Source organism: Oikopleura dioica, chromosome 1, assembly GCF_907165135.1.
Source record: "Oikopleura dioica chromosome 1, OKI2018_I68_1.0, whole genome shotgun sequence".
Lineage (NCBI taxonomy): Eukaryota > Metazoa > Chordata > Appendicularia > Copelata > Oikopleuridae > Oikopleura > Oikopleura dioica.
In genome coordinates, this window is record NC_137291.1 from 2,836,761 (window position 1) to 2,863,856 (window position 27,096).

Below are 27,096 nucleotides of genomic sequence, written 5' to 3' on the forward strand. Positions count from 1 at the left end.
TCCCTCTACGGATCCCTCCCCGTGAAGAAATAACCGGATCGGAAGTGATTACCAAAATGCCAACTTGAAGTGAAGGCAAAATATCAAATCCACCAGCAAAAAATAACTATCAACGATCAGAAGAGGCTTCGGCTCGAAAACTGCTTTTATTAATTTTTTATCGATATAATAGGGTTCATCCTTTGTTCTCTAAAAAGATAATCCGACAAAAAACAAACTACCACGTTTAAAAACAGGTTAAAGAAAGCCTCAGATGTGGTAAACACACAAATCGACATGGCGTTCCGGAAAGGGCAATCCTTTTAGCCACCGATTGCTGCATCAATCGCTTTACCCCAGACTGGTATATAAATCGCTCCATACCAAATCGCTCAGAAGAAAAAATAGAAGTTGAAATAATCAACAATGAGAATTGCGCCGCTTTTTGCCCCGGCCATTCTGGCGAATGAAGTTTACGATAACTTTTTGAAGATCAAAAGTGATGGGCAAATGGCAAGAGGAGAGTGGTCTGGGTCTTGTAAGGAGAGGGCCCAGTGGAGGAATCTTTTCGGGGATGAGGGCAATGGATACTTAGGTATGAAAAAAGGACCTCAGAACCCTGTGTTGAAAACCTGACTAAGGTTTTTTGGGCCAAAATTTTCTAAATTAACCTCCTTTTCAGATGCTGGTTTCCATGTCTGCCAGACAGACACAGAACTCTACTACGACGCATACCAACCAGACGGCACCAGCGTCTTTACAATCCAGAAGATCAACGAGTGGGTATCCCTCTGGCCCGGTCTTGGAAATCATCTGATCTTTGGAAGCGCTGAATTCAAGTGCGGCTGCTTTCTCGGCTGTGATCGATTTTTCGTCGAAGGAATTGGACTTCATGTTGATTTCTGCTGCTCGGATTATGAAGAAACTTGTGTCAATCGTTAGTTCGACCCGAAAGACGAAATTTGAATTATTTCTAGCGCCAAATGTAAGTGATGCTTTGGAGCAAGCAAAAACCGCTGCTGAAGAAGAATTGGAAGCGATGAGAGATGAGGGATTTCAAAGAATCGATTTGGGGAAAAAGAAACTTCGACGATTCGTGACAAAATTGAAGAGAAACATCAAAAATGGTTTGTTTTCTGATCATAAGTCCTCCTTATTTCAATTTCAGATGCTCCCAATTGCAAACTCCGACGCGGTTGCAACGCCGGTGAAACCCCTCTTCTCAACAATTGCCGCAGAAAGTCCAATCCTTCCTTCGGCCAGTCATGGAATGGTTCGGCTGAGCCCGTTGCTCCTTTCAGACGAAGAAGAGATATCAACATCGTCGAACCTTCCAAGGGCGATCAATTTTCTTCGCACAAGATCACTGACGATTTGTGGCATGTCGTCGATCATTACTTCAAGGACTGTCTCAATGTGAGAAAACACTTGAACAAAGTTAACAAGTTGACGAATACGCTCGACAAGATCAAGAAACGATAAACGATTCAAAAAGAAAAAAGTGTATTTAATAACAAACTGTTTATAAAAAAATCAATCCGCAAAAAGTTTTTGCCAAAAACTGAAAGACTCTTTTTAAAAAAATTGCAATCGCTCTTTGATGTTTTCGAGTCGAAAAAAAATTAATAAGCAGGAACATGGATAAAATAAGGGTTTTAATATTTCAACTTTGGGAGAAAAGTCTGAAGGAAAATCGCAATTCTTGATATCAGTTGGTAGTCGAGAATAGGGGTTCATTTTGACCAAATTTGAGCGAAAATCACCCCCCATCAAGATGAATTTGGTCAAAATTTTCTGTATTTTTGATCATTTCCTGTTCTATAGACAACGATTTATTCATTAGTCATATGGTTTAAGGTTCGAGAAGCAAGATAAAATAGCAGTGTTGGCATCTCTCATTTTCTGTTTGATTCTTTGGATTTTTGGCGGGCATTTCTCGCAATTTGGCATACAAGGAACATATGATCGTTTGGTCCATAATTCGCTGCTCGAAGTGAACATACCCACAGAACGTGTGCTCGGCAAGTAAACAACTCTTCCATCATTTTTTATCGCTGCCCATCGATAGTACGTATGCGGAAACTGACCATTAATAAGTACATTCTCATTTCTTTCTTCAAGGCGACTTTGATAACAAGCACCGGGGTTTCTGAATAGACAAGATAAATTCACCTTTAGATAAATTCTACTCCTGGTATTTTTACTCACCTCATTTTCAGCCACCAATAGCCCGAATATGTGCCATGTTGTCTAATCCATGTAAATGAGCATTTCTCTTGATAGTCATTCTTGAGAAGAAATATTTCTTTAAATAATTCATTCGAAAAAAAATAATTACGTTTATGTCTGCTGCTAATGACCGAACAATATGGTCGAAAGACTGACATGTGCATATTGTTGCGCCATATTTATCTTCGCAAGCCTTTTGTTTTTTTATGAAGTCGGAGAATTGATACTCAATGAGCTTTGTCTCATAGTCAATATTACTTTTATCGCAGTTCTTTCCAGCAAAAAGTTTTCTCGATTCTTGTATGACTTGATAAAGAGAATAAAGCGTTTTGCCTCCAGCTATCGCCCCCGGGGACACTTAAAAAAATAAAAAATAATAGAAAAAAAAAATCAAACCGCACTCTCCCGGATGAAGAAAAATGAAGATCAACAGAGCAGGTCTCATTTTCAGAAACAAGCAATTTTCGATGAAAGCGTTCTATTTATCATGGCCTTTGACGACCAAGCAAATAAATGCTCAATGACCTCTGATGTAAAAGATTATAATAAGGCCGAAGTTTCAAAACAAGCTATCAAAGTATCATTGAGAACCTTAATAACCTTTTGCTTTTTAAATTTACGAATGCTTCATTTCAAAAATTTCTTTGAATGTAATGATGCATCAGTGATATATTGGCAGGGTAAGTGTAACAGATATTAAGTTGCAGGAACACGTGATTCCAGGCTGCTGTCGCTGCAGTCTTCGATATTGACAATTGTTAGTCGGTTTCTTTTGAGCTGGAGGCTGGTATCTTTTGTAGCTGTTTCGCGAATTGTAGTTATGCTGATTATTTGTTAATATTTCCAGGAATAAGACGGCGTTTTCTGATATTGTTTTGGCTAAGAAACTGTTGGTTTCTTTGGAATGCCGAAGTTTTGCTTGTAAGTTGGTCTTTTGAACGGCTCTTGAGTGCCATATCTTCGTTTTGGCGGAAATCTCTTGTTGAATTCAATTATTCTTTGGCGCGCTCAGTCCTTGTAAGCTTGGTCATATTTTGGGCTTCTATGGGATTGATGATTTAAATTGACGAGTTTTTGAGGGTCAAGATCAAATCCCTTTCCTTTTTACTTTGATTGCTCCAGTTTTAGAGACGGTTGAAGAAGAAGTTAAGATTATCTTGTGCGCGACAGTATTTCGTACAATTAATTCATGCTTGAATTTTCAGATAAGCAGACAGGAGATAGAGGAAAAAACTTACTCTTCGTAATTTTTTAGAGTCCTATTTGTTGGATTCCAGCGGCGAAGATATTGATAAGCGATTGGAGTGAAAACTGCAGCATAACCCGTATAACGGTATAAGCGTCGATAAAGGTAGCTTCTTCGTTCTGAGCAAAAGATGCGACGCGAAAGACTTTTTGAACTCCTTAGAAATTTTTTGATAAAAAAGGGAGAAAATGCACTTACCGATTATGAAACAGTACCAGGGTCCGCCAGAGTCGCCTTTTCCTGCTATTGCTTTGCCAGAATTACCCATCAAAAATACATTTTCCTTGTCGCCGTTCATGAATCGAACTGATTTGAGCTGTCTCAATGTGAGAAAACACTTGAACAAAGTAAACAAGTTGACGAATACGCTGGACAAGATCAAGAAACGATAAATGATTCAAAAAGAAAAAAGTTTATTAAATTTCAAACTGTTTATAATAAAATTAATCAGCAAAAACCAGAGTTGCAAATTTGCTGAGCTGAGTGAGCTGAGCTGGCTGAGTGAGCTGAGCAGTCGATAAGCTCAGCTCAGTTCAGTGATTTTGGAAAATGATCTGATCTGCTCAGGTCAGACAATTTTCACTCAGCTCAGCTCAGCTCAATAATTTGAATACAATTTTACTACCAAAAACAGTAAAAATCAGCTCAGCTCAGCTCTAAATTAGAGTCTAATTAGGGTCTGCACAGCTCAGCTCAGCTTAACTCTCTTCAACAAAAGGTCTGCTCAGCTCAGCTCCGCTCAATGACCTTTGAAAAAGGCCAGCTCAGCTCAGCTCAGTAATCTCCGAAATAGGCCAGCTCAGCTAAGAGAAATATTTATTCAGGTCAGCTCAGAAAAATTAATCAAAATTTGCAACTCTGGCAAAAACTGAAAGACTCTTTTTTGCAATCGCTTTTTGACGTTTTCGAGTCGGAAAAATATAATTCACCAAAAACGCTCTTTCAGAATAAACATAAGCGGAGGTCAGCAAATACTAATTTTCCCTTTTGGAAGGTCAGAATTTGCCCGCCGTATGCATTTCAAAAGAGAGGGGCGGTAAAAAAAGAATTATTATGCGAAATTTTGATCTAGGTGTTCCAATTGATTTGCTAAATTTACAGTTCTCAGAGAGTACTGATCAAAATACATGTTTCTACTGCAGGTTGGGAATTTTTGTTAAATTTTTCCTAATTTTTTTTTTCAGAAAAGTGACGGCTTCTCTTTTCTTTCATTACCTCAAAGACCAACCTGAAGAGGATGAAAATATCTGTCCTCAGCGAATTTGTGAAAACTGCTTCAACGAAAACGAGAATAAAGAATGCACAAATGACGACTGCAAAGTCACCTTTGACGAGAATCTTCAACAGCATCGAGAAAGCGAACACCATCACGGCCTGATCTTTCAATGCCCATTAGAAGAACCCTGCAGTCAACTCTTGACCTTCGAATTCTTTTCGCAGCATAATCATGATGGCTTTTCCAGAACTCAGAAGGAAGCTTTCAAAAGAAGAAGCATCAACAATCGGATTGCAAAAAGCAAAACGAGCATCAATGTAAAGAGGGGAAAAATGGTCGAAATTGAGAGCTCGATTCTAGAAGGGATCCGACAACTAAAATGCTTGACAAATGAAGTCAACGAAGAACAAGCCGAATTGGCGTCAATAGATCCTAATTTCGAGCCAGGTACGAGTCTCCACTGCCAATTATTTCCTCAAAGAGTCATTTCAGAGCTCCATACGATGCCGACTTTTGATGAAAAAGCGCTTCAAGCGTTTCTTGGCGAGGAAATTTTCTGCAGCTTTTGCGGCGGAGCAGGAGTCTGGGAAAATCAACACGACGCATTTTCATGTGGACACAAAGTTTGCAAAAACTGCCTGACCAAGTTTCTTGAAGAAAATTGTTCAACCTGCAAAAACCCATATCTGACATATAATTGAATACAAAAATTATTTATTTCAAGACTTCAAGATATCAAATCGAGTGGAGAGAAAGTCGTTTTGGGTTCAAAAAGGATTGATGCTTTGCTTTTGATTCCAAAGTCAAGGTTTTTGAATCGATCGTTGTCTTCTGATCTCTCCGAAGACTTCCTTTTCTCGAGACGAAAGCGCTAGAAATATCAGTTAGAGACGGAAAACATTCAATTAAAGAAGACTTCATATTGTATCGCTTGGCAAAAAAGACATCCTCTTTTTCTTCTTGCTTTGCGTAGCTGTCGCTTCTATCTCGCAAACTAAAAAAACTGTTTTTCTACTCAAAACGGTTTTTTTCTTACAGGCAGTATGAGAACAAATCGACGACAACCATGACCGCAATTCCAAAAAGATACAGTCCCACGACGATTTTTCCAATTATCATTCGCCTAAAAATCGTTTATCCTAACTTTGCTCTTGAAAAACTCACAAAGGTAAGCCATTTGTGTGAATTTCTGCAGCTTCTCTGTCTGTAATAATCGCGTCGATGTCATGAGAACTTAATTTTAAAATGAAAAATGAAAGTTCAAGGGAGTGTTCAATTTTGATCTTACGAGTCCATCTTATTTCTTTTCCAGTTGTGAAGCGAGAGACACGTAGAAAACACGCGTTCTGCGGATTTATAAAGAACAAGAATGGTGATTTATTCATCCCGTGCTTCTGAATATCTCCTCTGCTTAGCAAGAAAATTCGCGCGCTTCGTTAAAAATTTATTGATGCAGTAAGTACTTGCTATTTTCGAGGACTTGTGCTGAAAATAATTTCTAGAATTCAGGAACTCTAATATTGATGAAAATATACTAACCGCAGATCACGCTATTGATGTATCCTAATAACGTACCACCACAGGGTCAGCAGCAGCCTTATCCTGCAGCACCCTTCGCTGGTGCGCCCGGCTACGCAGCTCCACCACCAGCGCCCGCTCCAGCACCAAGTCCTCAACCAGTTATCCTGAATATTCAACAAAATGCTGCTCCCACTCCTCCTACTTTGGCAGCTCCTGTACCGATTCGATCAGCCCAACCATCACGTGAGTTGAAACATAAGGCCCTTATGATAATTTATAGCTTTAAGCTAAAAATACCAGCAAAGATATTTTTTTGAAAATTTTGATTATCGACACAAAAAAATTATGAAATAAATTCAGCAACTCCATCCTACAAGCCGCCACCTTCACCAGTTATAATGCCACAAGAGGAATCGAGCAATTCATGTGGCAAGTTTTGTCTCGGCATTATTTGCTGTCCTGTGATCTTTTTTGGAATTCTAGTCATCATTGCTCTTATTTCTAGAGCTTCTAGTAGCGGGTATGTTCCTTACATTTATCTCATTTTTCTTCATATTTGTAGCTTTGATGGTCCGGTTTCTACTGGACCTAACTGCGGCGAAAACGTTTACACTACGACTAGCTTACCATACAATCAGTCACCAACTCCAAGCTCTTCTTTCTGCCAACAAGGTTCAATCAACTCCAATACTGTAGAATTTTGCGAGGGCAGTAACCATTATGAATATTCTGTTTCGACTTCTGGAACCATACAGTAAGTCAGACATACATTTTTTTCATGAATTTATTTTATTAATTTTATAGAAAATTATTAAATAGATTCTTAGATCGCCAAATTACCCAAACGGATACTACCCATGGCATACTTGCACGAGCAGATTCACGACTTCTTCCGATGGAATCACTTTCAATTTTAACAATTTTACCATGCAAAGCTATGAATCCCTGACCTTCAGCAACAGCACGAATGAAGATTATGCTTTTTCCGGATCATATTCTTCAGTAGGTCAAATTTCAAATACTTCTTTGTCATTTCAAATAGGGAACGCGATTTTCATTTTCTTCATCGTCCGTGACTGTTTTCTTTGTCAGCGAATCTGGCTATGATTATAATGGCTTTCAAATCGATGTTATCAACGGGTACGAATCATACAACGACGTTGGCTACGTCTACGCCAACGTGAGTCCTTTCAAAAAAGACACATAAAGAAAACATTTCTTGATTGACAATTTTTCCCTGCTCATTATTTTGATTTTTGTGAATAAAAAAATAAGCTCTCAAAACGCTTTCCTTGAATTCATGAATATGATTTTATTGAAACAGAAATTGAATAATTACTTTTTAACCCGCTTCGATCGTCTTCTGGGTTGATTTTCTGCAAGTCGTTTTTCGCTTTTGAGCTTTTCTAGAGCTCCGTAGCCGCCGCCTCCGGGAGTTTGAAGCTCAATCGTGTCGTTTGTCTCCAAAGATAGTTGACAACGGGGAGCAAGGCGCATGATCGTATTCGTCGAGGCTTTGTGGATAAGATTGTTGCCTTTGGAGCCAGGAAGGCCGCCGTTGAGGCCATACGGGGTATTCACTCGGCGCTCTGTGAGAAGCGATGCGTCCATAGGTTTTCTAGAGGTTGTTGACGGCGGCGTTCGAGAAGGAGATTTACCTGAATCGGACTTTTCGAATGACGCCATCGCCTCCTTTGAATTTTCCAGCGCCACCAGATTCGGTTCGGATAGAAAACTCTTCAAGAATAACCGCTAAAAATAATATTAAATAACTTTAATTCCAATATTTGTTCGTTCATATTTATAAAAAAATTAATTCGTTTTTTAAGTTCAAGAAAACTGCTCATTTTCATTGCGAAAATCAGTATTCTGGTTTTTTATGAAGAAAACCTCAACTTACCGTATCGATTCTCCATGATCTCCGGATCCGTTATCCTCGTGTTGGTCATATGAGTATGGACCGCTGAAGTGCCAGTCCAGCCCGGACCGGCGCCTGCTCCGCCACAAATTGTCTCATAATAACCAACATTTCCATCTCCAAAGCAAAAGTTGTTCATACATCCGCTGCTGGCCGCCGCTGCTTTGAACGCTTTGAGGACAACGTCTACGACTCTTTGGCTTGTGAGGACGTTTCCGCCAACAACAGCAGAAGTTTCCGAGGGAGAAAGAATTGTGCCTTTTTTGAGCTTGATTTGAACTGGGTTCAGGCAGCCTTGGTTGAGAGGAACGTCGTAGCCGATGAGGCAACGGAGGCAGTAGATGACGGCAGAATAGGTGACGGCGCGGGGGGCATTAAGGTTTCCGTAGACTTCCGGGTCGGAATCGGTGAAATCGAAGATCGAGTCGCCTGAATCGGGATCAACGGAAATTTTCAAGGAAATTCTGAACGAGGGCGTTTCTATTATTAATCTTAAGAATGGTTTTCTTACCTTGTTCCATCATCCATAAAATCCTCTGCCTCAAAAACCTTCGCTCCTATCCTCTCCACACTTTTCCTCAGCAAATCTCTTACAGAATCTTCCGCCGCTGCTTGAATCCAATTCATGTACTTCAACACTCTCGGAAAAGAGTATTCTTCGATGAGCTCCTTGACGAGTTGACTGCCACGGACATTGGCGGCAATTTGAGCGTGAAGGTCGGCAAGATTGTCGGATAGATTTCGTGTTCCAGTACAGCCTGGGTGTTTTGCTGGCTCGTTGAGATGGGCGATCAGGGCTGACTCTTGGAAGTTGCCGGCCGAGACGATTTTGAAGGACCTTAAAAGATAGCTCTCAATTTTAAGAAACATATTTTTACATTTGTACATATTACATTTGTAATTTCCATTTTTTTGATTTTTTTATGCCGAGGTTTTAATTTCCAAAAATTTCAGTGCGATTATCTTTTTGCCAGATTTATGGTTCTAACGAAAAAATTTTAGAAAGATTAACTGCAAATACCTAAAAATCGCGCCTTCTTCATTAATACTCGTTGACATTGGCGGCATAGAACCTGGCGTCAAGCCACCAATATCAGCATGGTGACCTCTGTTGGCAATGAAAAAGCTTGGCTTGTGATCCGAATCGATGAAAACTGGAGTGATAACCGTCAAATCTGGCAAATGACTTCCTCCTGCTTCGGGGTGATTTGAAAGAATGACATCTCCGGGGACGAGAGATTTTTGAACAGAAAATTGAAATTGAACTGCTTGTTGCATCGCTCCCAAGTGAACAGGAATGTGAGGAGCATTCGACACCAAGCCTCCGTCTGGGCCAAAAAGAGCGCAAGAAAAGTCAAGACGCTCTTTTATATTCGTAGAAATCGCAGTTCTCTGGAGCACTCGACCCATTTGCTCGGCGATTGACATGAATCGGTGACCAAAGATCGAGAGGAGAACCGGATCGGCGACTTTTTCTTCGATGATTTTGCTGTTGACTTCAGTTTCCGAAAAATGCATGAAGATGTCGCCAAAAGCGTCAATTTTCACCGTCCAAGATGGCTCGATGATCGCGGTCGAGGTTCCACAAAGGATGATAGCAGGGCCAGGGACGGAGGAACCAGCTGGGAGTTCTTGAAGATCGTAGATTTTTACCTTCTTCAAATGACCATCAAGAAACAGTTCCGCTTTGCCTATGAAATCCGCCGTTCCAGAACTTCTCTTTCTCGATTCTGAAAAAGCGCCGGTTCTTGCTTCAGCTCGGACTCGCAAATCATCAATGAAAATTTCCCGATCTTTCAAATGAAAACCAAATTCTTTCGTGTACTTTTCTGTGAAAGTCTTTGTCCAATCATCACTTGATCTTGTTCCAGAAAGGTCTTTTTCGGAAATCATGAGGGGGAAGTCAGTTCCACGGTATCTCAATCGCAAGAACTTTTCGATAACGATTTGGTCTTCCTTGAATTCCTTCAGCTTCAATTTTTCCTTGCAGGATTCAGCGAGTTTTTCAAGATTCGAATTGATCGATTTCAGCGTTGCTTCGTCCATGATTCTAGATCCGGCTGGCTCTTGCTTTTCTACGACAATCGGGGATGTTGAAATGCCGAAAGCAGAGAGAATTCCGGCGTATTTATGCAATGAAATCGTCTTTATCTTCAACGACTTTGCGATGGCGCAGGCATGCTGTCCTCCCGCGCCGCCGAAGCAAGAAAGAACATGGGTGCGACAATCAAAGCCTCTCGCCTGAGTCAAATTTCGGATCGGGCGGCACATTGCTTCATTTGCCACTCGGATGAATCCTTCTGCAATTTCGAACACATTCTTGTTTGTTCCTTCTGCTTGGTTGACTCTGTCTGCAAGTTCTTGAAGGACTTTCAGCGAGGCTTCTTTATCCAATGGCTGGTCTTCCGTCGGGCCAAAAATCTTCGGGAAAAAGTCTGGCTGGATCCGTCCAAGAACAAGATTAGCATCTGTAACTGTCGCTGGTCCCCCACGTCTATAACACGCAGGCCCGGGAAAAGCGGAGGCAGATTCGGGGCCAACTTGGAGCAGTCCGCCTCGGAAGGTCAGAATACTCCCTCCACCAGCAGCGACAGTTTGAATATCGAGCTGAGGAACTTGCAACTGCACTTGTGCTGCCTTCCCTTCGTAGACGATTTCTGCCTGTCCATCCCACCTAGAAACGTCTGTTGATGTTCCACCCATGTCAAATCCAATACAAGGCGCTTTCTCTTCCAATCTTTCATACGTCGCCGCGGCGTATCCTCTCACGCCACCTGCTGGACCCGATAAGACCGCTCTCGAACCGAAGAATGATTCTACTGGAGTAAGGCCGCCATCTGATCTCATGAACAAAATCTTCTTGTTGAGGCTGTCAGAATCAGCAAAACCAGATCGGAAGTTTCGAACATAAGTATTGATTGTCGGCGTCAAATAAGCATCAACAACTGTTGTTTGTCCCCTTGGAACCATTTTCACCATCGGCATGACTTTGTGAGACACGGCAATGTGCTCGAAACCTAGGTCGGTCGCGACTTTTTCAATTAAGAGCTCATGATCGTGAAAAGCATAACCGTGGCAGAGGACGACAGCGAGGGATTTGATGTTCTTGTCGAGGAGGGATTTGAGTTTTTGGCGAACATCTGCTTCGGAGATTTTTAAAGTAACGATGTATTTTTCGCCGGTCGATGCTTTTAATTGGCTCTATCAGAAAATTCTTGAGAATTTTTTGAAATATTTGTTTAAAAATCAATGAATTGAAGAAGAAAGCCATGCCTGTAATTTCTTGAGTTCTATCTTTGACCATCTTGCAGTCTTCTCTAACTGGAATCACCCTCTCTTCAATCTCCACAACTTCATCATAAAGCGGTTTTGCCCTAGCAGCCTTGATGTCAAAAATATCCGGTCGATCTTGAGTGCCAATGTCGACCACATCTTTGAATCCCTTCGTAATGACGAGTCCGGTAGGAGTTCCTTTTCGCTCAAGAAGAGCATTCGTGGCGACGGTGGTACCCATTCTGATCGAGCCGATTTGAGAGTGGTCGATGGGTTGACCTTTTGGAGAGTTGAGAACTCGGCGGATTGCTTCGCGGGGGGCATCTGGGTATTCAGGGTTCACGGACAAAAGCTGAAATTTTTGATAAAAAATTTTTTTATAAGAAAGATTTTAATTATATTTTTAGCTTGATTATCATTAAAAATCAATAAAAACGAATCTTTCGCTTTTGAAAGAACTCTCAAAAAGGATTTGACCTCTGTTCGAGAGTGCACGACCTTGGCCTGGTATCTTTGTTCCAAGAGTGGCCACGCCCTGTTTTGATCAAACAAAGAAAGTCACGAGTTTGCGCCGACGTACCTTGAGCACTTTGAGCTCTCCTGTTGGCAATTTGACAATCACATCTGTAAAAGTTCCACCTCTATCGATCGCGAAATGATACATTATAACCTCTTCTGTTGACTATTCTCTGCTCTTCGCTGTCAAGTTTACAAAAACAATGATATGGTATCCTGTTCAAGAAATTGAAAAAATAACTCCTGCGTTATTGTTTTGTGCCGTATTTGGTGAATGAAGAAGGCGAGCTAGTCTTGTGACCAGTTTGAGCTGGATCACACGCGGGGACATGGCCCTCAAGGCATATTTAATTTGGCTGGGCGCTGCCAAGTTTAGGAGGTTCGCCCCCTTTTTGACCTCTTTTCATTAAAATACGAAGAAAATTCTCGAAGATTTTCATTGAAAACCACAATAATACCGTTCATTTTATCATTCCCGCGGCAATTTTTCGGAATAAAAGCTGTTCTTAGGATATCCTTTAATTGACGGGAAGATGACTTGAAGATGAAACTTTTTGAAACGGAAAAGATAGGTTTGTTGTGCTCAAAAACAACCAATTTTAATAATTTAGTGCATGTTTTTCCCCTTGCAAACGGTTTTTTCCTCCGTTCTAGCGCGAAACCAACTCACTTGAGATAGATCTACTTTGGATAGTATTGCATAAATTTGAACACTTCGCGAAAGTAAGAAGAAAAATCCGCATGAGCTTGGCGGTAATCAATGTTGATCGCTATTTGGATAGCTATTTATTTTTTTGCGCACCGCTGTAAGACGATTACTTTTCTTACTGTAGTTAAGTTCGCGGTGATTATTTTCAAGCACAGCAATATACAATTGTCAATTGACGATTGTCGAAAGACAAGTTCGTCTTTCGGAATTATTTTTGGACTAAATCATGTTTTTTGATCAAAAAAGCGACTTTTTTCTAGTCAAAAATGAATGAAAAGACCAATTTTTTCCCAGAAAATATTTTTTTTTGTTTATTTTTTTAAATTGACAGACAAAATTGGTCTTTTTTATGACGAAAAAACGTCTTTTTTGACTCATTTTACCCCCATCCCTTTTTCATTATTCAACATCATCTGATAAATATTTGAAACAACAACTACATCAGGAACAGGTATCGTTGCATATCTCTAAATCAATGGATGTAAGTTGCGGCGCTAGATGGCGGTTTAATGTCGGACGCTTTGAACTCGCGGACGAAAATTACTTTTTGGTGTCTTTTACTTTTTTAATCATATTTCGTTTTTGGGAGAGCTAAAAATAATGAGCATAAGAGAACATTCATCAGAAGTCAGAGAATGAACGAAAGTATAAGAGGGACAAGTCTTTACGGCGAAAATATTGAAGAGCTTTTGAGGTACTTTTAGGAAGGCGGTTCGCATGGACCAAAAAATGATTTTATTTTCGGAAAAAATTTGCTTAAGATTAAAATCTTTAGGCCAATCAAATTCTTATATTCGGCGGACTGACCAGTAAGATTTCGGTTATCATACAGGTTTAAATTAACTTGCGCTGTATCACCTTTTTACAAAAAAAATTTGGTTGATTTTTAAAGTCGAAACGGATCTAATGGTCTTTTCTTTTCAGAAGCTCATGGAAAGAGCCAAAAGTTTGCTACGAAGAACTTTTGCTGCAATGTTTTTCCGCCGCTTACGAAACCGATGTTGACATTTCTGACATTGGGAACAACACAAGTTCAAGCGAGGATAATCCGAATAACATGGAGGAACACGACCCACTCACGATCATAATGATGGTCCTTGGCATAAGGAAATCTCGGTCCTTATTTATACGAATCTTTTGTTTTTTTAGTCATAAGCGCTTGAAAGTGACCAGGCTGAAAGTGTCAATTTGATTGTTGTGTTAGTCTGGATTCAAGATGAAACAAAATATCGAACGTCGAGTTCCTTGCGAACGGGTTCCAATTTTTCAGAGCAAAAAATGAGTTTGTCGGTCAAATACCTTCTTACTAAAAAGAACATACCCTAATAAAATTTATCGGATATAGATTCTATATTAAAGATCTATCTCATTAATTTCTAATTCGATTGATGGTTCTTGTCGAAAAACTGACATAATCTATTGGAACTCAAAATACAGTTTCTCATCCACATGACTCTTGCAAATATTCTCAGCACTTCTTTGTTTCCTTTTGGGTACTCCGGTTTGCACAATTGTCAATCTTTCAGAAAGACAATGAATTTTGTGCGTAAACCGTACTTAAGATCTGGTAATCGGGTAATGGGCGTAGAAGTATGCGGACTGGGGCAACCCGTCAAGTGTGTCTCCTCGATTATTTCCATGATGATGGTCACGCTCATGGCTGTTGACAGGTGGCGCTCGATAAAGATGAACCCAGGAATTGGTTCTGTCTTGTTTCTGTTTGTTCCAGACAGCTTCCGTCTTGCAGACAAATTGCCGTCGTCAAAATCATTGAAAATAACTAGCTTCAAACCTGTTTGATCTCTCGATAATGATCAAAAAACTTATCGAAAATGAGACAGGCGAAATGTCTATCAGACAGTCTGCCAGACATAAAACCACAAAAGTCACAACTTGGTCACGAAAAAGCTTCCCACGAAATGTTCACCTTACTTGCCTTGCCATTTGGCTTGTTGCCTTCTTATCTGCTGCTCCCTTATTTTCTAGAGGTACTTTTTTTAAGCTTCATCACTTGACGTTTTCTAGTTTCGATCACATTTGTTAGCGAAAAAGCTAGCTCAAACATGTGCGAATCTTGGAAAGCAGGAGAAGGAGATTGGAACCTCGCAAAAATTCCTGAGATGGACGAGGAGGAAGTTTGCAATTGCGCGCCATCTAGCGGTGAAAATTTCTATTACTCTGAAATTGAAAAGAAGGAAAAGATCAAAACTATCACGACAGCTGATTGTTTTGTTTGGGGGATCTGGTCGAATCCGAAAATGCATTATGCAACTTGGAAGCCGCAATTTCCAGATTGCGATTTGAAAAACCAACCAGAAGATCCATGCAAAGATAAGATTTGGGAAAAGGGTTTGAAATGCTTTTTGACTTATTTTTTCGAGTAGTCTGCCTCTTTCAACCCAAAGCAGAAAGATATCGATGTTCGCTGCGGTTGCCCCTCATCTCGGCAGAAGAAAACCCTGTCCTGGTACTTGATGATCATCATGCTCTTCATCCCCGTCATCATCATCACCTGGTGCTACATCAAGATCATAAAGAGCGCGAAATTCTTGGCGAAAAAGCTCGGCGAGTCCAGAACCCGGGGTAGAAGCATCGGCAGTACTCCAAAAATGAAGCGACCATCTCCCTGCTCTAGCGAAAGTGGCTCAACGACGGCGCTTCATTTTGCATCGAGCCAAAATACGATCAGAAAACCGACGATTTCCTCGACAATGCAAAACAATAACCGACAAAAGCGCATGTCTGAGTTCAACTCAAATCTTAATCTGATGGTTTTTCTTATGGTCGTTGCTGTCGTCGTCTGCTGGCTACCATTTCACGTCTTAAATCTATCCTGGGCATATGGCCTCCGAGTCAGGTTAAATCATTTTCAAATCGCCTTTCGGTCTGCTAATTATTTTCTTAGAACGGGATTGTGCGAGTTTCTTCAGAGCGCTGCTCGATTTTTGACTTGGTTTCATCCTCTTGTGAATTGCTTACTGTATTCTTTCATGGGAAAGAAATTTAGGAAGGAACTGAGGCACACGATTTATCGAGTCAGAACCATGAGAAAAAGAGGAATAGAGAATGACTCTCAATTTCTAAGGTAAAGAATTTTCATGCAGCTGAGGAAAAATCTTCGTGAAATCGATTTAGAGCAGAATTTTCTTAGAAAAAATGTCTTTTATAGCCTGAAATCATCATTCAACTCTAGAAGACCTTCTGCTTCAAGACTTGTTCTGTAAAAAGTTTCAAAGAAAAAATAGTTTATCCGAATGTACATGGTTCTTTTCATGGTTTTGTTGCTTTTTATTTGCCTAGAGATGATTAATTCAATTTTTGCTGAGCAGAAGCTTTTCAAGTTCGGGCAGGCTAATGAAAAATTCGATGATGGAGATTTTCCCGTCTTTGTTGTAGTCGGCGTTTTTGTAGAAAAAGTCGACTTTCTAGAAAAAAAATTGAAAAACGAAAAGATTTTAATGGTGACAAACCTTCATGATATCGTCTTTGGTGAGTCCATATCGATCAGCTCGAGCTTCCAGGAGCTCAACGGTTTCAATTACTTCGATTTGTTTGTCTGAAAAAGTCTAGTGATTTTTAACTTCTTTCTCGTTTACCTCCATCTTTGTCGATCTTGTTGAAAAAAGCATACAAATCGGCCCAAAACTTGACGAATTCTTCTTCATTCAGCTCACCTGGACGAGTTTTGTCGTATTTGAGTTTTGAGATGTAGGTTTTCTTGAATTTTTCCTTGATAAAAATTGCAAAAAAATACTCACAAGAGCGGCTGAAAATTCAGCTTCTCGATCACCAGGAGAAACTTCTCCCTTGGCAATCATAGCCTTCGTAATTTCGTCGACTGTCGCGTAGCCACTTCCGTCTTGGTCGATTGTCTAAATGGGAAGTGGATGAGTTTTCTTGTTCGTAATTTTCGGACCTGGAAAGCGGATTTGAGCCCAGCGCCGTATTTTTCCCGTGCTGCTTCTCGGCTCTTTTTTCCTTCTTCTTTTGCTTGTTTGATTTCCTGAAATGGAAATTGAAAAATATATTCTTCAGAATTCAAAAGCTTCCTCCCCAGCACTTCCGGGAATAAGGAAAAAAATCCGTATTTTCGTGAAACCTCAAATTTCTCGGTCTCGCTAGAGCGCCACCGTGTTGCATAACAACCGCAGACTCCTGCATTTTAACACGGCAGACCTTCTCCCTAAAATTAATTGGAAAAATAAACAATGATTTTTTCTCTTTTGCTTTCGGTTAAGGATGTACAGGCAATTTCCTTTGAAGCACTGGCTTTTGGGGCTTCGTCTTCCAGCTGGATAGAGAAAATGTCGCCGGAACAGTGGGCGCTTTTTACATACAGACAGGAAAAGGGATTCAAGACACTGATGTAATTTCTTATTTTAGCCCTGTAGAAATATGGGTGTCACTAAGAAATCTTTATTTCTGAATGAGGCTTATATTGTAATTTATCGTTTTCTCATAAAAAAATTGACAAATCGGATTATTGTCATCAAAAAATCTAGGTTTATTAGGGCCGGCCTCGAATCGGAGCAGAAAATTGTTGAATACATCTTACTATTCATCGTAAAAATGCCAAAATGGTACCCCCAAAATCAAGTTCCCAGCGCTAACCTCGTTAACTTCTTCGTTTTCTTGAACTTCTTTTTCTTCTTCAGGGGCTTCTGGAGCTTTTTTTTCACATGTTTCTACTTCTACTTCTTTTTCTGGAATTGGTTCTTCCGGAGCTTTTTCTGGTGCCTCTTCCTCAGGAGCTGGTACTTCTTTGGGTTTTTCTGGACTTTTTTCTTGAGCGGGATTGAGTTGACATTTTGTTGGTTCTTCCTGGTTGGGTTCTTCTAGAATTGGTTCAGCCGCTGGTTCAGGTGCTTGTTCCGGTGCTGGTTCAAGTGCTGGTTCGGGCTTTGGGTCCTCCTTAGTTGGTTCGTGCTCTTGTTTTTGTTCGGGCTGTGGTTCGGGCTTTGGTTTGAGTTCTTCCGGAACCACGACTTGACCATCGACAGTTTCGATCCGATATGCTTTTCCGCCTAGATCTTCGATCAAATCGGCGAGCATGTTGTTAAGTTTAAGAGCGCCTTCCATCTCACTATCTAAAATAAAAGACTTCAAATAAGGACATAATAAATATCAAAAAGGCAGCAATAAACAGCAGCTTCTTTTTTTTTCTCTTGGCAATGAGACGATTTTCACGATATGTTCTTACGCGTCTTTGTTTCATTTGTGCGGGAAGCGATGAAAAAGCTCGTAAATTTACCGGATGTCGTGCGATTTATCCGCTTTTTATGATGAGAGCAAAACTATTCGAAAAACAATATGCAAGCAAATTTGTTTTTGACTTTATCGCACTTTTTTATTATGCCAGATGATCAGTTTTTTTTATGATTTGTAATCAGGGTGGAAACATGGCGGATTCCCGAAAGATTAGGGCGTTATAAACCGTTATTTCACTTTTCTCCAAATAAACTCTTAGAAATATTCACTTTACTTGAAAGACCCGCGCGTTGGTACATTGAATTAAATTGTTAATATTCATAATCAAGATTTTTTTTTTACAAATTTATTTGAATTTCGGAGGAGTTCAGGAAGGAAAGTGATTGTCAAGCAGAAAGATGTTCATATTCATTTCTCGAGAGAGCGATCATTGGGTTTGTTGAGTAACGTTTTCGTCTTGGGGATCCTTGTTTTGGGAGTCGTCGATGTTGGAGGCGTCAGTGGCATCGTCGTTGGCATCGTTGTTGGCATCGTTGGAATCATCCGACTTCTTCAACTCATCAGGAACAACAACTCGGCCATCCTCACCGACAACAATCGAGTAGGGTGTTCCTCCGAGAGAAGTTACAAGCTTGGAGATTTCCTCGTTCAAGTCGATAACAGCTTGCAACTCAGGAGCAGTTTGGGCGACCATCTCGATTCTCTGTTTTTTGGGAGGGACTCTTTTTTTAGTCTGCTGCTCTGCCGGCAGGAGAACTTGACGCCTCCGATCGTAAAATTATTTATGATATTCGCAAGTCGCGGCACTCCTCTGATTCGACGATGAGACGTCATTAATTGTGGCTTTTTAATTGCAAGTTTTTCCGAAAACGTAGCATTTCCAAAAAAATCCCTGAATAAAGAACCCCTGTGGGCCACTAGAAGAGCCTCGAAACGGCAAACTTTCCTGCAAACTTCGCCATGGAACTGCATTTTGCCGAGTCACGTGTTCCGATGGCTTCGACTTTGCGGACGACAAGAGCAGATTCCAATGGTGTAAAAATAAACAGTGGATGCCGAAAACAAGCGCTTCTTGTGTTCCGAGCGGTGTTTTCATGCCAGAATCGGCCAGATCGAGAAATGTTCTTGGCTCGGCGTTTTTGGCGGAGTTGAGGGATTTATTTGGGGATGAGGTTGATTTTTCAGAAGAATTAGGAATGGATAAAAGATGGTAAAATGTCAGGTTCAAAAAAATCAAAAACCATAAGTTTGTTAAAAATTTCATAAATCTATATTTTCTACTTTTAAATCAGTTCGGAAACATAGAACAAGTTGTGTTAAGACGTAAATATCCAAACTCCAGAATGTCCGGCTCTAGAAAAACCCAAAAATGGCGTCAACTGGTGCGACGATGATAATAAATCCGGCTCTGTCTGCTCGACAATCTGTCAGGAAGGCTTTCATCTTGCCAATTCTGAAACTGGAAAGCGAAAATGCAACTGCACAAATGGCGAGTGCCGTTGGTCCGATTCTAGAGCCATTCGATGCCGAAAAAATCCAAGTTGTCCTTCTCTCTCTGCGCCGGAAAATGGCAGCATTTATTGCCCGATTGATGATGTCTGCTTAGTTTCTTGCAATGAAGGGTTCGAAACTGAAAACGGCTTGGTAGAAGAAACGATCAAATGCGATTGCGACGTCTCTTCTGAGGAAGCAATGTGCAACTGGAATCAAAAAATGCCCATTTGCAAGGCGAAAAAAGGCTGCGAGAACGAATGCGGAAAGAACTCATCCTGCCGACTAGGGCCGAACGGATGGGGCTGTACCTGCAATTGCGGCTTTTTCCTCCGTCAGGGAAGGTGTATTCAAATAACTCCGAGTTGGAATAAAAATCGTTGCAGGAAAGGGTTTTCGATCGAGTTTTTCCAAATCTCAAAATTGTCGACCGATTTTTTTCGACCGATTACGAACCCTGATGTAGAGATGGTTGGATAATGAAAAGTCGAGAATGTCAACTTGAAGACTTGTCGAACATCGGCCCTTGTTCATACGAAAAAATCGCCAGGCGAGTTCTGGAAGGGCAACAAGAGACGAACGAGAGCTTTCTGGACTGCAGCAGAAAAGACTTGTCAAATTTGAACGAGATCATCATTCCAGGAAAGACGAATACGTTCATTGCTTGGAATTCAGGGCTCAACTCGACAGATGACTTGATGAAGAAATTTGAAAATCTTATCGACTTGGAAGGTAAAAATTAGTAAGAGAAACTTTTATAAAAATTTCTTTTAGTGACGAATATCGGCCAAAACGATTTTGAAGAGCTACCTGGAGATCTTTTCGCGTCTAACTGTCAATTAACCGGGGTTGGAATCGGTCCAGCGAAGAAACCACCGCGAATTTCACCTTTTCTCTTTCACAATAACAATCTTCTCAAGAAGGTCGATCTTGGTGGTCTCAAGGAATCGGGTTTATTTCTTATAGAAAAATATTTTTTGAAAAACGAAAACTAACCAAAAAAATTTCTAGAAATTCTTCCGACAATTTTGATTGGTCAAATTATTGAATTTAATCTTAAACTCATCAAAAGACGACGATCCCTCTTCTTACCTTGTCTCATCTCTCCAACCTCGAATGGCTGAGCCTCCGAGAAAACAACATTCCCGTCCTCACTCAAGCCGTTGCTTTTGGAAAGCGAAAGCTGCAATACCTCGATATTTCTAGCTCCAGAATCCGAGCTATCCTTGATGGGGCTTTTCAGGACTTGGAAGCGCTGGAATTTCTGGATTTTTCCAACAATCAGATCAACTTTCTGACGGCTGGGCAAATGAGAGGAATGAAAAAGTTGAGGTTTGGAGATTTTTCGGGAAATGAGATTCTTGAGCTTGGAGGCGATTTATTCATCGATTCGGTAAGTTGATTAAAAGCCGAATGAAAGATAAGCCTTTTTCTTAGCCCCTAATTGAAGATATAAATCTATCATCGAATCATCATCTTTCAAAAATCTGCCGGTCGACCTTTGTCAGACTTGAATACCTCCAAACTGTCGATCTGCGAGATTGTTCATCCCTACCGAGTGTTTTGCAGAAAAAATTTTGTCGAGAAGGTAATCTGCAGAGAAATTTGTTGGCTCTTCTGACAAATTAATTGTAGTTCGTCCTGAATGTGCCGGATCATTATTGTCCATGCAAAGAGCTTTACTGGACTTTGGCGAAGAATGCTGAAGAATTTTTCACTGTATCATAAAAAGCTGTAAATAGAAATCCTATTTGTACACATTAAGAAAAAAGGGGCTTCGAAAAATCTGATGGGAAAAGTTTGATGTCATTGTTTTCATTTTCTGATGTATAAAAATTCAGCTCTGCTTCGTGCGAGTTTATTTTTAAGGCTATAACGTCCCTTTTGGCCTCTCTGGAAAACGGACTTCCCTTGGTCAATTTCAAAAATTAAAAAGACTCATATACTTGAAATCTATCGTAGATTTCAGAAATGCGATCAAAAATCAATTTTTCTTTTGAAATTTTGACTTTACAATCATTTAAAAAACGCCGATCGGTTTTCCGAAGAATTTTACCATTACAGAGGTAGATTTTTTCGATCAATTGATAGATTAAAGCCTTCTCTACAATCCCCATGGAAAAAATCTTCGATATCTCTTCAAATTTTCATTCTAGGGCCATGTTAATGCTGGCACCTGAGGATAAAAATGCGCGTGGACGCGCTGCGCGGAGTGCTATCCTCCAGGCCAAAAAGAGAGCGCTGTTGGCGAGCGTGTGAGTCAAGCGATTCATCGCGCTCTGATTGGCTGCGCAGATCTCAAGCGTCAGTCTATAAACAAAAGAGTTTTAAAAGAAGAGAGAACTATAATCATTATTTGGACAATTTCTTGAAATTTTTTCCGTGAGGATTATAGAATTTGCTCTGTTTAATATTATTATCGGATAAATTCTACCTCAGAACTTCCAGTTTTCTCGGAAAACCGAATGGCGATTTTTGAATGATTCTAGAGCAAAAATTACCAGAGAAAAGTATTTCTTGATGGAATTTTTAAATTTTTTAGGAGAAAACAAGTATGTTTGCCCTTTAAATTTTTGAAATCGACCAAGGGAAGTCCGTTTTCCAGAGAGGCCAAAAGAGACGTTATAGCCTTAATGGAAAGATATTTTTTGACGTTCTTTCTAAGGAAGAGTATAGTTGAACGAGAGAATCGAAATAAACTTTATAAATTAGCAAAAATAAAGCCCTTTTATTATCGCTAATGATGATTTGGGAAATTGAAATCCGGAGAATACGCATTTTTGCTGTGCAAACAATGTTATATCCGTGCTACTTCTCTTGAAATAAACCGTTGTGAATAATAACACGACCGCTATCCATAAAACATTTTTATTTTTAGTTAGAAACCAATGGCGAATTTTATCCATTTCGCATTTTGAGCTCGTTTTAATATATTTTTTACATTTAAACTTCATTTTTATATATTTTTTTTTTAATTTCTAACGTAAAATGATTGAAGGAATTTTTAATTGCGAAACAAGACTTTAACCTTTTTTCAGTAAAATTTGAAAGTGTTAAATGTTATAATCGCTTTTTTAACAAATTTTGTTCATAAAACATGCAGCTGGGCCTAATTCCTAACAAGTTTCAAACGTGCGAAAAGAAACGTTTCTTTTCAAAAATTTAAAGTAATAACACCCCGCGAGTGCTGGAAACGGTTGTTATTTGTTCTCGATACATGGTTTTTCCAGCGCTTGTTGAGGCTCATCGAAACATTGTTTATGGCCAATACGATGTCCAGAGCGCCATCAAGGGTTCAATCAGCCGAGGCTTTTTAGAGGAAGACTTTTTGTCAATTGAACTTATCTGTTCATTTTAGAGATACACTGAAGTGAGAAAAAAGAGTGAAGATATGAAGGTAAGAATTTATATTTTTTGGAAAAAGAGCCGCCAAAAGAGACGTTTTTACGATGTATTTTTTTCTACAACATAAAATTCTAGCTCCAGCTGGCACTTTTTGGCCTCTCCGCCAGTCGATCAACCGATCTCTGGAGCCCTGAAGAAGATCGTCTCTGGACTCCTGATGTCACCGAAATCATCGGCATCGATCTCACCGAAGGAGCCCCATCTCAATCCTGGACAGTTCCAGTCGACGACATCGGCCGATACGCCCACGACCAGTACATCCGAGTCAATGTCAACGCTCCGGAATTGTGGAAGATCACCGCTTCTTTCGAGAATTTTCATCTTGAAGGAAAGGATTGGAGTGGCGAGTGTACAAACGATGCGGCGATTATCTACGATGGACCAGATGGAAACGAGAAGATTACAGAGTACTGTGGGAGTGGATCCAAAGCGCCAGTTACAGGTTTGTTTCCGGAGAAAAAGCGTTTGGGAACATCTTTTAGGAACGAACAACGTGATGACTCTCGTGCTCAAAACAAACGAGCCAACCATCTCGTTCACTGGCTTCACCGTCACTTTCACTGCTGAGCCCATGCCTGATATCGAAGCAGCGTGGTTCCAGATTGTCGATGAAATGGGAAAACTTCAGAGTATGATTTTCGACGCTCACGCCCACAAAAAAGATCATATTCAGATGAAAAAGGCAAGATTTTTTTTCTGATTTCTCTTTTTAAAGAAATTCTTCAGGCTCGTCACATCCAGCTAATCTTCCAACGATACGCCTGGTTCCGCGATGAAAGCCTCGAGCTTTGCGAAACATACGCTGGCTCTGGCGATCCAAATGCCTTTGTCGCTCCCTACGTCGACACGAATGACAAGTGCGGATCCGTCGCCTCCTTTGTTCATGCTCTTAGGACCTTCCACGATGCCTTCGTCTGCCGAGACAACACTCCTTTCTCGATGGCAGATAAAAGACCAATTAGGGTACAAAACAGGTTAGATCGACAGGAGAACTTCTTCCGAAAGCGAAAATTTGTCAACATGGGATGTAACTAATATGAAGACCTCGATTCTTCTCTCTTTTCTCTGAGCAATACTGTATCTCTGTACATATAAAAAACTATCAATAACTTTTTGACACAGGAAAGTGTGCTTATATCATCGTCTTCCTGTGGAAATATTTTCTAATAAAATTAAAATCAAAAAAAATTTCGTTTTTTTTTCTAGGAAAATTTATTTAAAAAAAGCTTTACAGAAGATAAGAAGACAATCTTTTCATATCGGTCAAATTAAAGTCCAGGGAAATATGTGCCAACACACATTCCAATTTCTTTTACTTCTTCATCGCAGCATTCATGAGAATCAGGACTAAAAGCGTCGTAATTAATCAGATTTTATTCAAAAAAAGAACCTGAAAACGCTCCCAGCACAGCACTTTTTCTCAACTCCTTCTCCGTTATCCGCGACATAGGGGAATCGTCTAAGCAGAACAATAAGCTATCACATTTTTCTGAAGAAACATTTTACCTTGGGTATTCTCCGCAACATTCATGTTTAGCCGGATTGAGTTGAGCCATGAGTCGCGCACTCTTCAGCTGGACTTTCGGAGGCGTCCATTTCTCACAACTCTGATCTCCCTTGAAAGCTCCCCATTCGACATGATTCGCCAGCGACCAGATTCCCTGGGTATCGGCAAGATCGTAAGCGAGGGCCTTATCGCATTCGCACAAATTCTAGAGCCATTTTTTTATCGGAAAAATACCTCTTTTTTCATACCTTTTCGCAGGAGCCCTCCTTATCTTCGCATTGAATGTATTTGACTCCAGTTAGCGAATCCATTCTTGCTTCGAATTTGTATCCCTTCGTCGCTTTGCATTGATGTCTGAAATAGAGATTCTTGAGTTTCTAGTACTAATCTGTTGATGGTAAAATAGCTCGTTAGCGAGCCTAGCGATGTTCTTATTTTCGAAGTATAACGGTAAATATAACCAGCTCTTTTTTTCTGGACTCGATAAATTTAATTAACGACAGTTATTTTGACGAAAATAGAGAGGTTTTTCCTAGTGAAAGTTCACTCGTGATTTTTAACGGATGACTTACCCATAATCGAGCTTGATACAATGATGGCATTTCTGATGATCCTGGCAAACTTGATCTGATCTATCTCGCGGTTTTCCAAAAGTAGGATTTTTCAAATAATCCTTTCCGTTGTCTTTGAAGCAGTGGCAGCCGTAATTGAAGTACTTTCCGAAGCGGGGAACGTCTTGAAGGTACATGATGAAGTTTTTGACCATTTTGATTTTCATCACTTCTTCCAGCTCATTTTCAGTCGTCGAGGGAGTCGTAGTGGCGTTTCGGTATCTTTCTTCAAAAGCGTGGAAAAGATCGTCGTCCGAATTTTCTGCTAGAATTCTCTCAACTGGAAAATTTTCGAAACTCCCTTCGAATTGTTTTGGTACAAGCTCGAAGGCCCGTGCGCCCAAAATTAAGCACAGAACTTTCATTTTACGAAATTATTACAAAAAAAATATAAAAAGAAAAAGGCAATTGTTCGTTTTTCAGAACAATTTTCCCGAATAAAGGGCTGAGATTGAGCTCCTGAAAAGCAGCGAAATTGATTCGGAGCATTGAGAGGAAAATATAAACCGATGTTTATTTTGCTCTTGCAAGTTTGCGGGCCAAGAAATTTTGTTAGAATTAACAAAACGACGAACTCGAAAATTCCTGAGTAATTGCATGACGGTTAATTCTGTCAACGAAACAAAATCTTAATGTATTTAAACACACTTCTTAGTCACAAAACCAACATGGCACAGTTTTAATTTCTTAAAGAATTTTAATCCTATTCACCAAATCGTCCGGTCCTCTTTGAATAAAATAAGCTTTTCAAAGGGTGCAGAAACCCTCAGGAACAAGAATTGCATGAGGATCATCCCAATTGTAAAGGGCTGGATGACGAAGTGTTCTTGCAGTTATATGAGTAAAGTCCTCGTTGAAAGTGAATTTGGTGAATTTATGAGCCTTTGCTTCGTTACCACCGACCAACATTATCTGATGTATGGATAAAAGAGAAGAAAAATTATCTTATTTTACCTCGTTATTCGGAAAAAGTACCGCTCTTGCCCAAGGTCTCTCGGTCCATCGTGTTAAACCGATTGTCGTCCACTCATTATTGTAAAGCCGCCAAATTTTTACATTTGATCTTTATACATTATTTTATTCATTTTTGCTAACTTCTCATTACCCTGATGATCCCGGAAACACAACAATACCGAATTCTCCCCAAACAGAAGTGTAGTCTGTTATGAATTTGTCTGGAAAAATAAGCTCATCGTCTGCGATCCAGCTGTTATGATCACTAACGCAAGAATCAAATAAAATAATCAATGACGTCGTACTTAAAGATCTCGACTTTGTCGATGTTCAATCTATTCGTCGAGTCCCAGCCGCTTATGAGAATGGGTCTACCATTATATATAGGAATTTGGCCACCTGTGCTCCCATGAGGAAAGGTTGGACCATTGATAGACTCATCCAGAATTTGTGTTCCATCGTATCGTATAAATGATTGTTTGTTTATTTTTCTTACTTAGTTATTTTTACCCTTTAACGGTAAAATCGCCGTCATATATCATAATGTTAGCCTCGAGATCATCCCCTTCAGGAAAATATCCGACCGCTCCTAGCGCGCAATTATGGTGAAACTCTGCACCACTCGATTTAACGATATCACATTCGTCAAGAATGTGTGGTCCATACTCTTTCTTTCCATTTTCAAGAGCGAACCAACCACCAAAGAGATAGTTTCTTCCCTTGAATACCACTGAACATCCCTCCTCGGCAAAAAATTCCCGATTATAGGGTCCATTATTAAACCATGATATCTAGTTATAGTGAATATAAATTATTTTGTTTTAATTTCTTTACCTTCAGATCCTCTGTGTAAGTGTCAAAGCTAGCGAGAATCGGCACATCCGGAATCCTGACATAATCAGGATCTCTTCTAAGCAGTAGGACTGCTCCAAGCTTCTGAGGTGGTTGAGGATTGCAAATATCAGCTGGGCAATTCAAACACCCTTCAGGACACTCAATGTGGCAGGGGCACCCATCGATGCAGTGAAATCCGTCACGAATGCACAAACTCCCACAAACATCATCATCGGGCTCGCAAAATTTTAAGCATTCGAGAGTCTCATCAACACAATCGGTCGCACAAAGCTCTCCAAGATCAAGGTCGATGCAACTCTCATTAACTCTCAGAAAGGGGTAAGAAAAGAGTTCATTGTTCGAAAAATTTTCTGTTAGAGCAAAACTCATTTTATAAAAAGTCATTTTTTCTCTTTCCAAAGTATCTCTTGACAGAAGGAAAGCTCTCACAATGAATATCTGACAGTTTTTCCTACAGC

General features: G+C 40.1%; 8 protein-coding genes and 1 long non-coding RNA gene across 9 annotated transcripts; 4 read left to right on the plus strand and 5 right to left on the minus strand.

Annotated features, from left to right (window-relative positions):
* Positions 1-387: 387 nt before the first annotated feature.
* On the plus strand, positions 388-1,533 carry LOC145709576 (uncharacterized). The gene is made up of 4 exons (XM_081787267.1): positions 388-574; positions 662-916; positions 957-1,106; positions 1,148-1,533. Exons 1-4 carry the CDS (start codon positions 406-408, stop codon positions 1,459-1,461), a joined length of 888 nt encoding a protein of 295 aa, XP_081643393.1. The 5' UTR covers positions 388-405; the 3' UTR covers positions 1,462-1,533.
* Positions 1,534-1,779: 246 nt separating this feature from the next.
* LOC145709586 (uncharacterized) lies at positions 1,780-2,660 on the minus strand. The gene is made up of 4 exons (XM_081787275.1): positions 2,605-2,660; positions 2,318-2,565; positions 2,188-2,267; positions 1,780-2,128 (listed from the first exon to the last, which is right to left on the minus strand). Exons 1-4 carry the CDS (start codon positions 2,651-2,653, stop codon positions 1,819-1,821), a joined length of 687 nt encoding a protein of 228 aa, XP_081643401.1. The 5' UTR covers positions 2,654-2,660; the 3' UTR covers positions 1,780-1,818.
* A 1,831-nt stretch (positions 2,661-4,491) lies between these two features.
* LOC145711179 (uncharacterized) lies at positions 4,492-5,395 on the plus strand. Its single transcript, XM_081788911.1, has 3 exons — positions 4,492-4,596; positions 4,639-5,117; positions 5,163-5,395. Exons 1-3 carry the CDS (start codon positions 4,508-4,510, stop codon positions 5,369-5,371), a joined length of 777 nt encoding a protein of 258 aa, XP_081645037.1. The 5' UTR covers positions 4,492-4,507; the 3' UTR covers positions 5,372-5,395.
* A 191-nt stretch (positions 5,396-5,586) lies between these two features.
* Positions 5,587-6,046, minus strand: LOC145695512 (uncharacterized). The gene is made up of 3 exons (XR_014133744.1): positions 5,835-6,046; positions 5,707-5,793; positions 5,587-5,664 (listed from the first exon to the last, which is right to left on the minus strand). It is a non-coding gene; the product is annotated as an uncharacterized LOC145695512 (long non-coding RNA).
* A 1,442-nt stretch (positions 6,047-7,488) lies between these two features.
* On the minus strand, positions 7,489-12,175 carry LOC145695432 (5-oxoprolinase-like). The gene is made up of 7 exons (XM_081772451.1): positions 11,963-12,175; positions 11,383-11,734; positions 9,131-11,297; positions 8,621-8,947; positions 8,092-8,573; positions 7,850-7,943; positions 7,489-7,809 (listed from the first exon to the last, which is right to left on the minus strand). The coding sequence occupies exons 1-7, from the start codon at positions 12,044-12,046 to the stop codon at positions 7,527-7,529; spliced, it is 3,789 nt and encodes a 1,262-aa protein (XP_081628577.1). The 5' UTR covers positions 12,047-12,175; the 3' UTR covers positions 7,489-7,526.
* Positions 12,176-15,891: 3,716 nt separating this feature from the next.
* LOC145709491 (uncharacterized) lies at positions 15,892-17,690 on the minus strand. Its single transcript, XM_081787183.1, has 6 exons — positions 17,219-17,690; positions 16,524-16,610; positions 16,366-16,479; positions 16,204-16,324; positions 16,078-16,163; positions 15,892-16,032 (listed from the first exon to the last, which is right to left on the minus strand). The coding sequence occupies exons 1-6, from the start codon at positions 17,684-17,686 to the stop codon at positions 15,919-15,921; spliced, it is 990 nt and encodes a 329-aa protein (XP_081643309.1). The 5' UTR covers positions 17,687-17,690; the 3' UTR covers positions 15,892-15,918.
* A 2,688-nt stretch (positions 17,691-20,378) lies between these two features.
* On the plus strand, positions 20,379-21,051 carry LOC145711401 (uncharacterized). Its single transcript, XM_081789105.1, has 3 exons — positions 20,379-20,699; positions 20,744-20,894; positions 20,942-21,051. Exons 1-3 carry the CDS (start codon positions 20,616-20,618, stop codon positions 21,010-21,012), a joined length of 306 nt encoding a protein of 101 aa, XP_081645231.1. The 5' UTR covers positions 20,379-20,615; the 3' UTR covers positions 21,013-21,051.
* A 1,551-nt stretch (positions 21,052-22,602) lies between these two features.
* Positions 22,603-23,882, plus strand: LOC145702792 (uncharacterized). The gene is made up of 4 exons (XM_081780064.1): positions 22,603-22,703; positions 22,787-23,153; positions 23,194-23,393; positions 23,438-23,882. The coding sequence occupies exons 1-4, from the start codon at positions 22,698-22,700 to the stop codon at positions 23,744-23,746; spliced, it is 882 nt and encodes a 293-aa protein (XP_081636190.1). The 5' UTR covers positions 22,603-22,697; the 3' UTR covers positions 23,747-23,882.
* A 34-nt stretch (positions 23,883-23,916) lies between these two features.
* Positions 23,917-25,278, minus strand: LOC145703532 (uncharacterized). Its single transcript, XM_081780898.1, has 5 exons — positions 24,791-25,278; positions 24,467-24,572; positions 24,218-24,423; positions 24,102-24,170; positions 23,917-24,058 (listed from the first exon to the last, which is right to left on the minus strand). The coding sequence occupies exons 1-5, from the start codon at positions 25,192-25,194 to the stop codon at positions 23,980-23,982; spliced, it is 864 nt and encodes a 287-aa protein (XP_081637024.1). The 5' UTR covers positions 25,195-25,278; the 3' UTR covers positions 23,917-23,979.
* Positions 25,279-27,096: the final 1,818 nt, after the last annotated feature.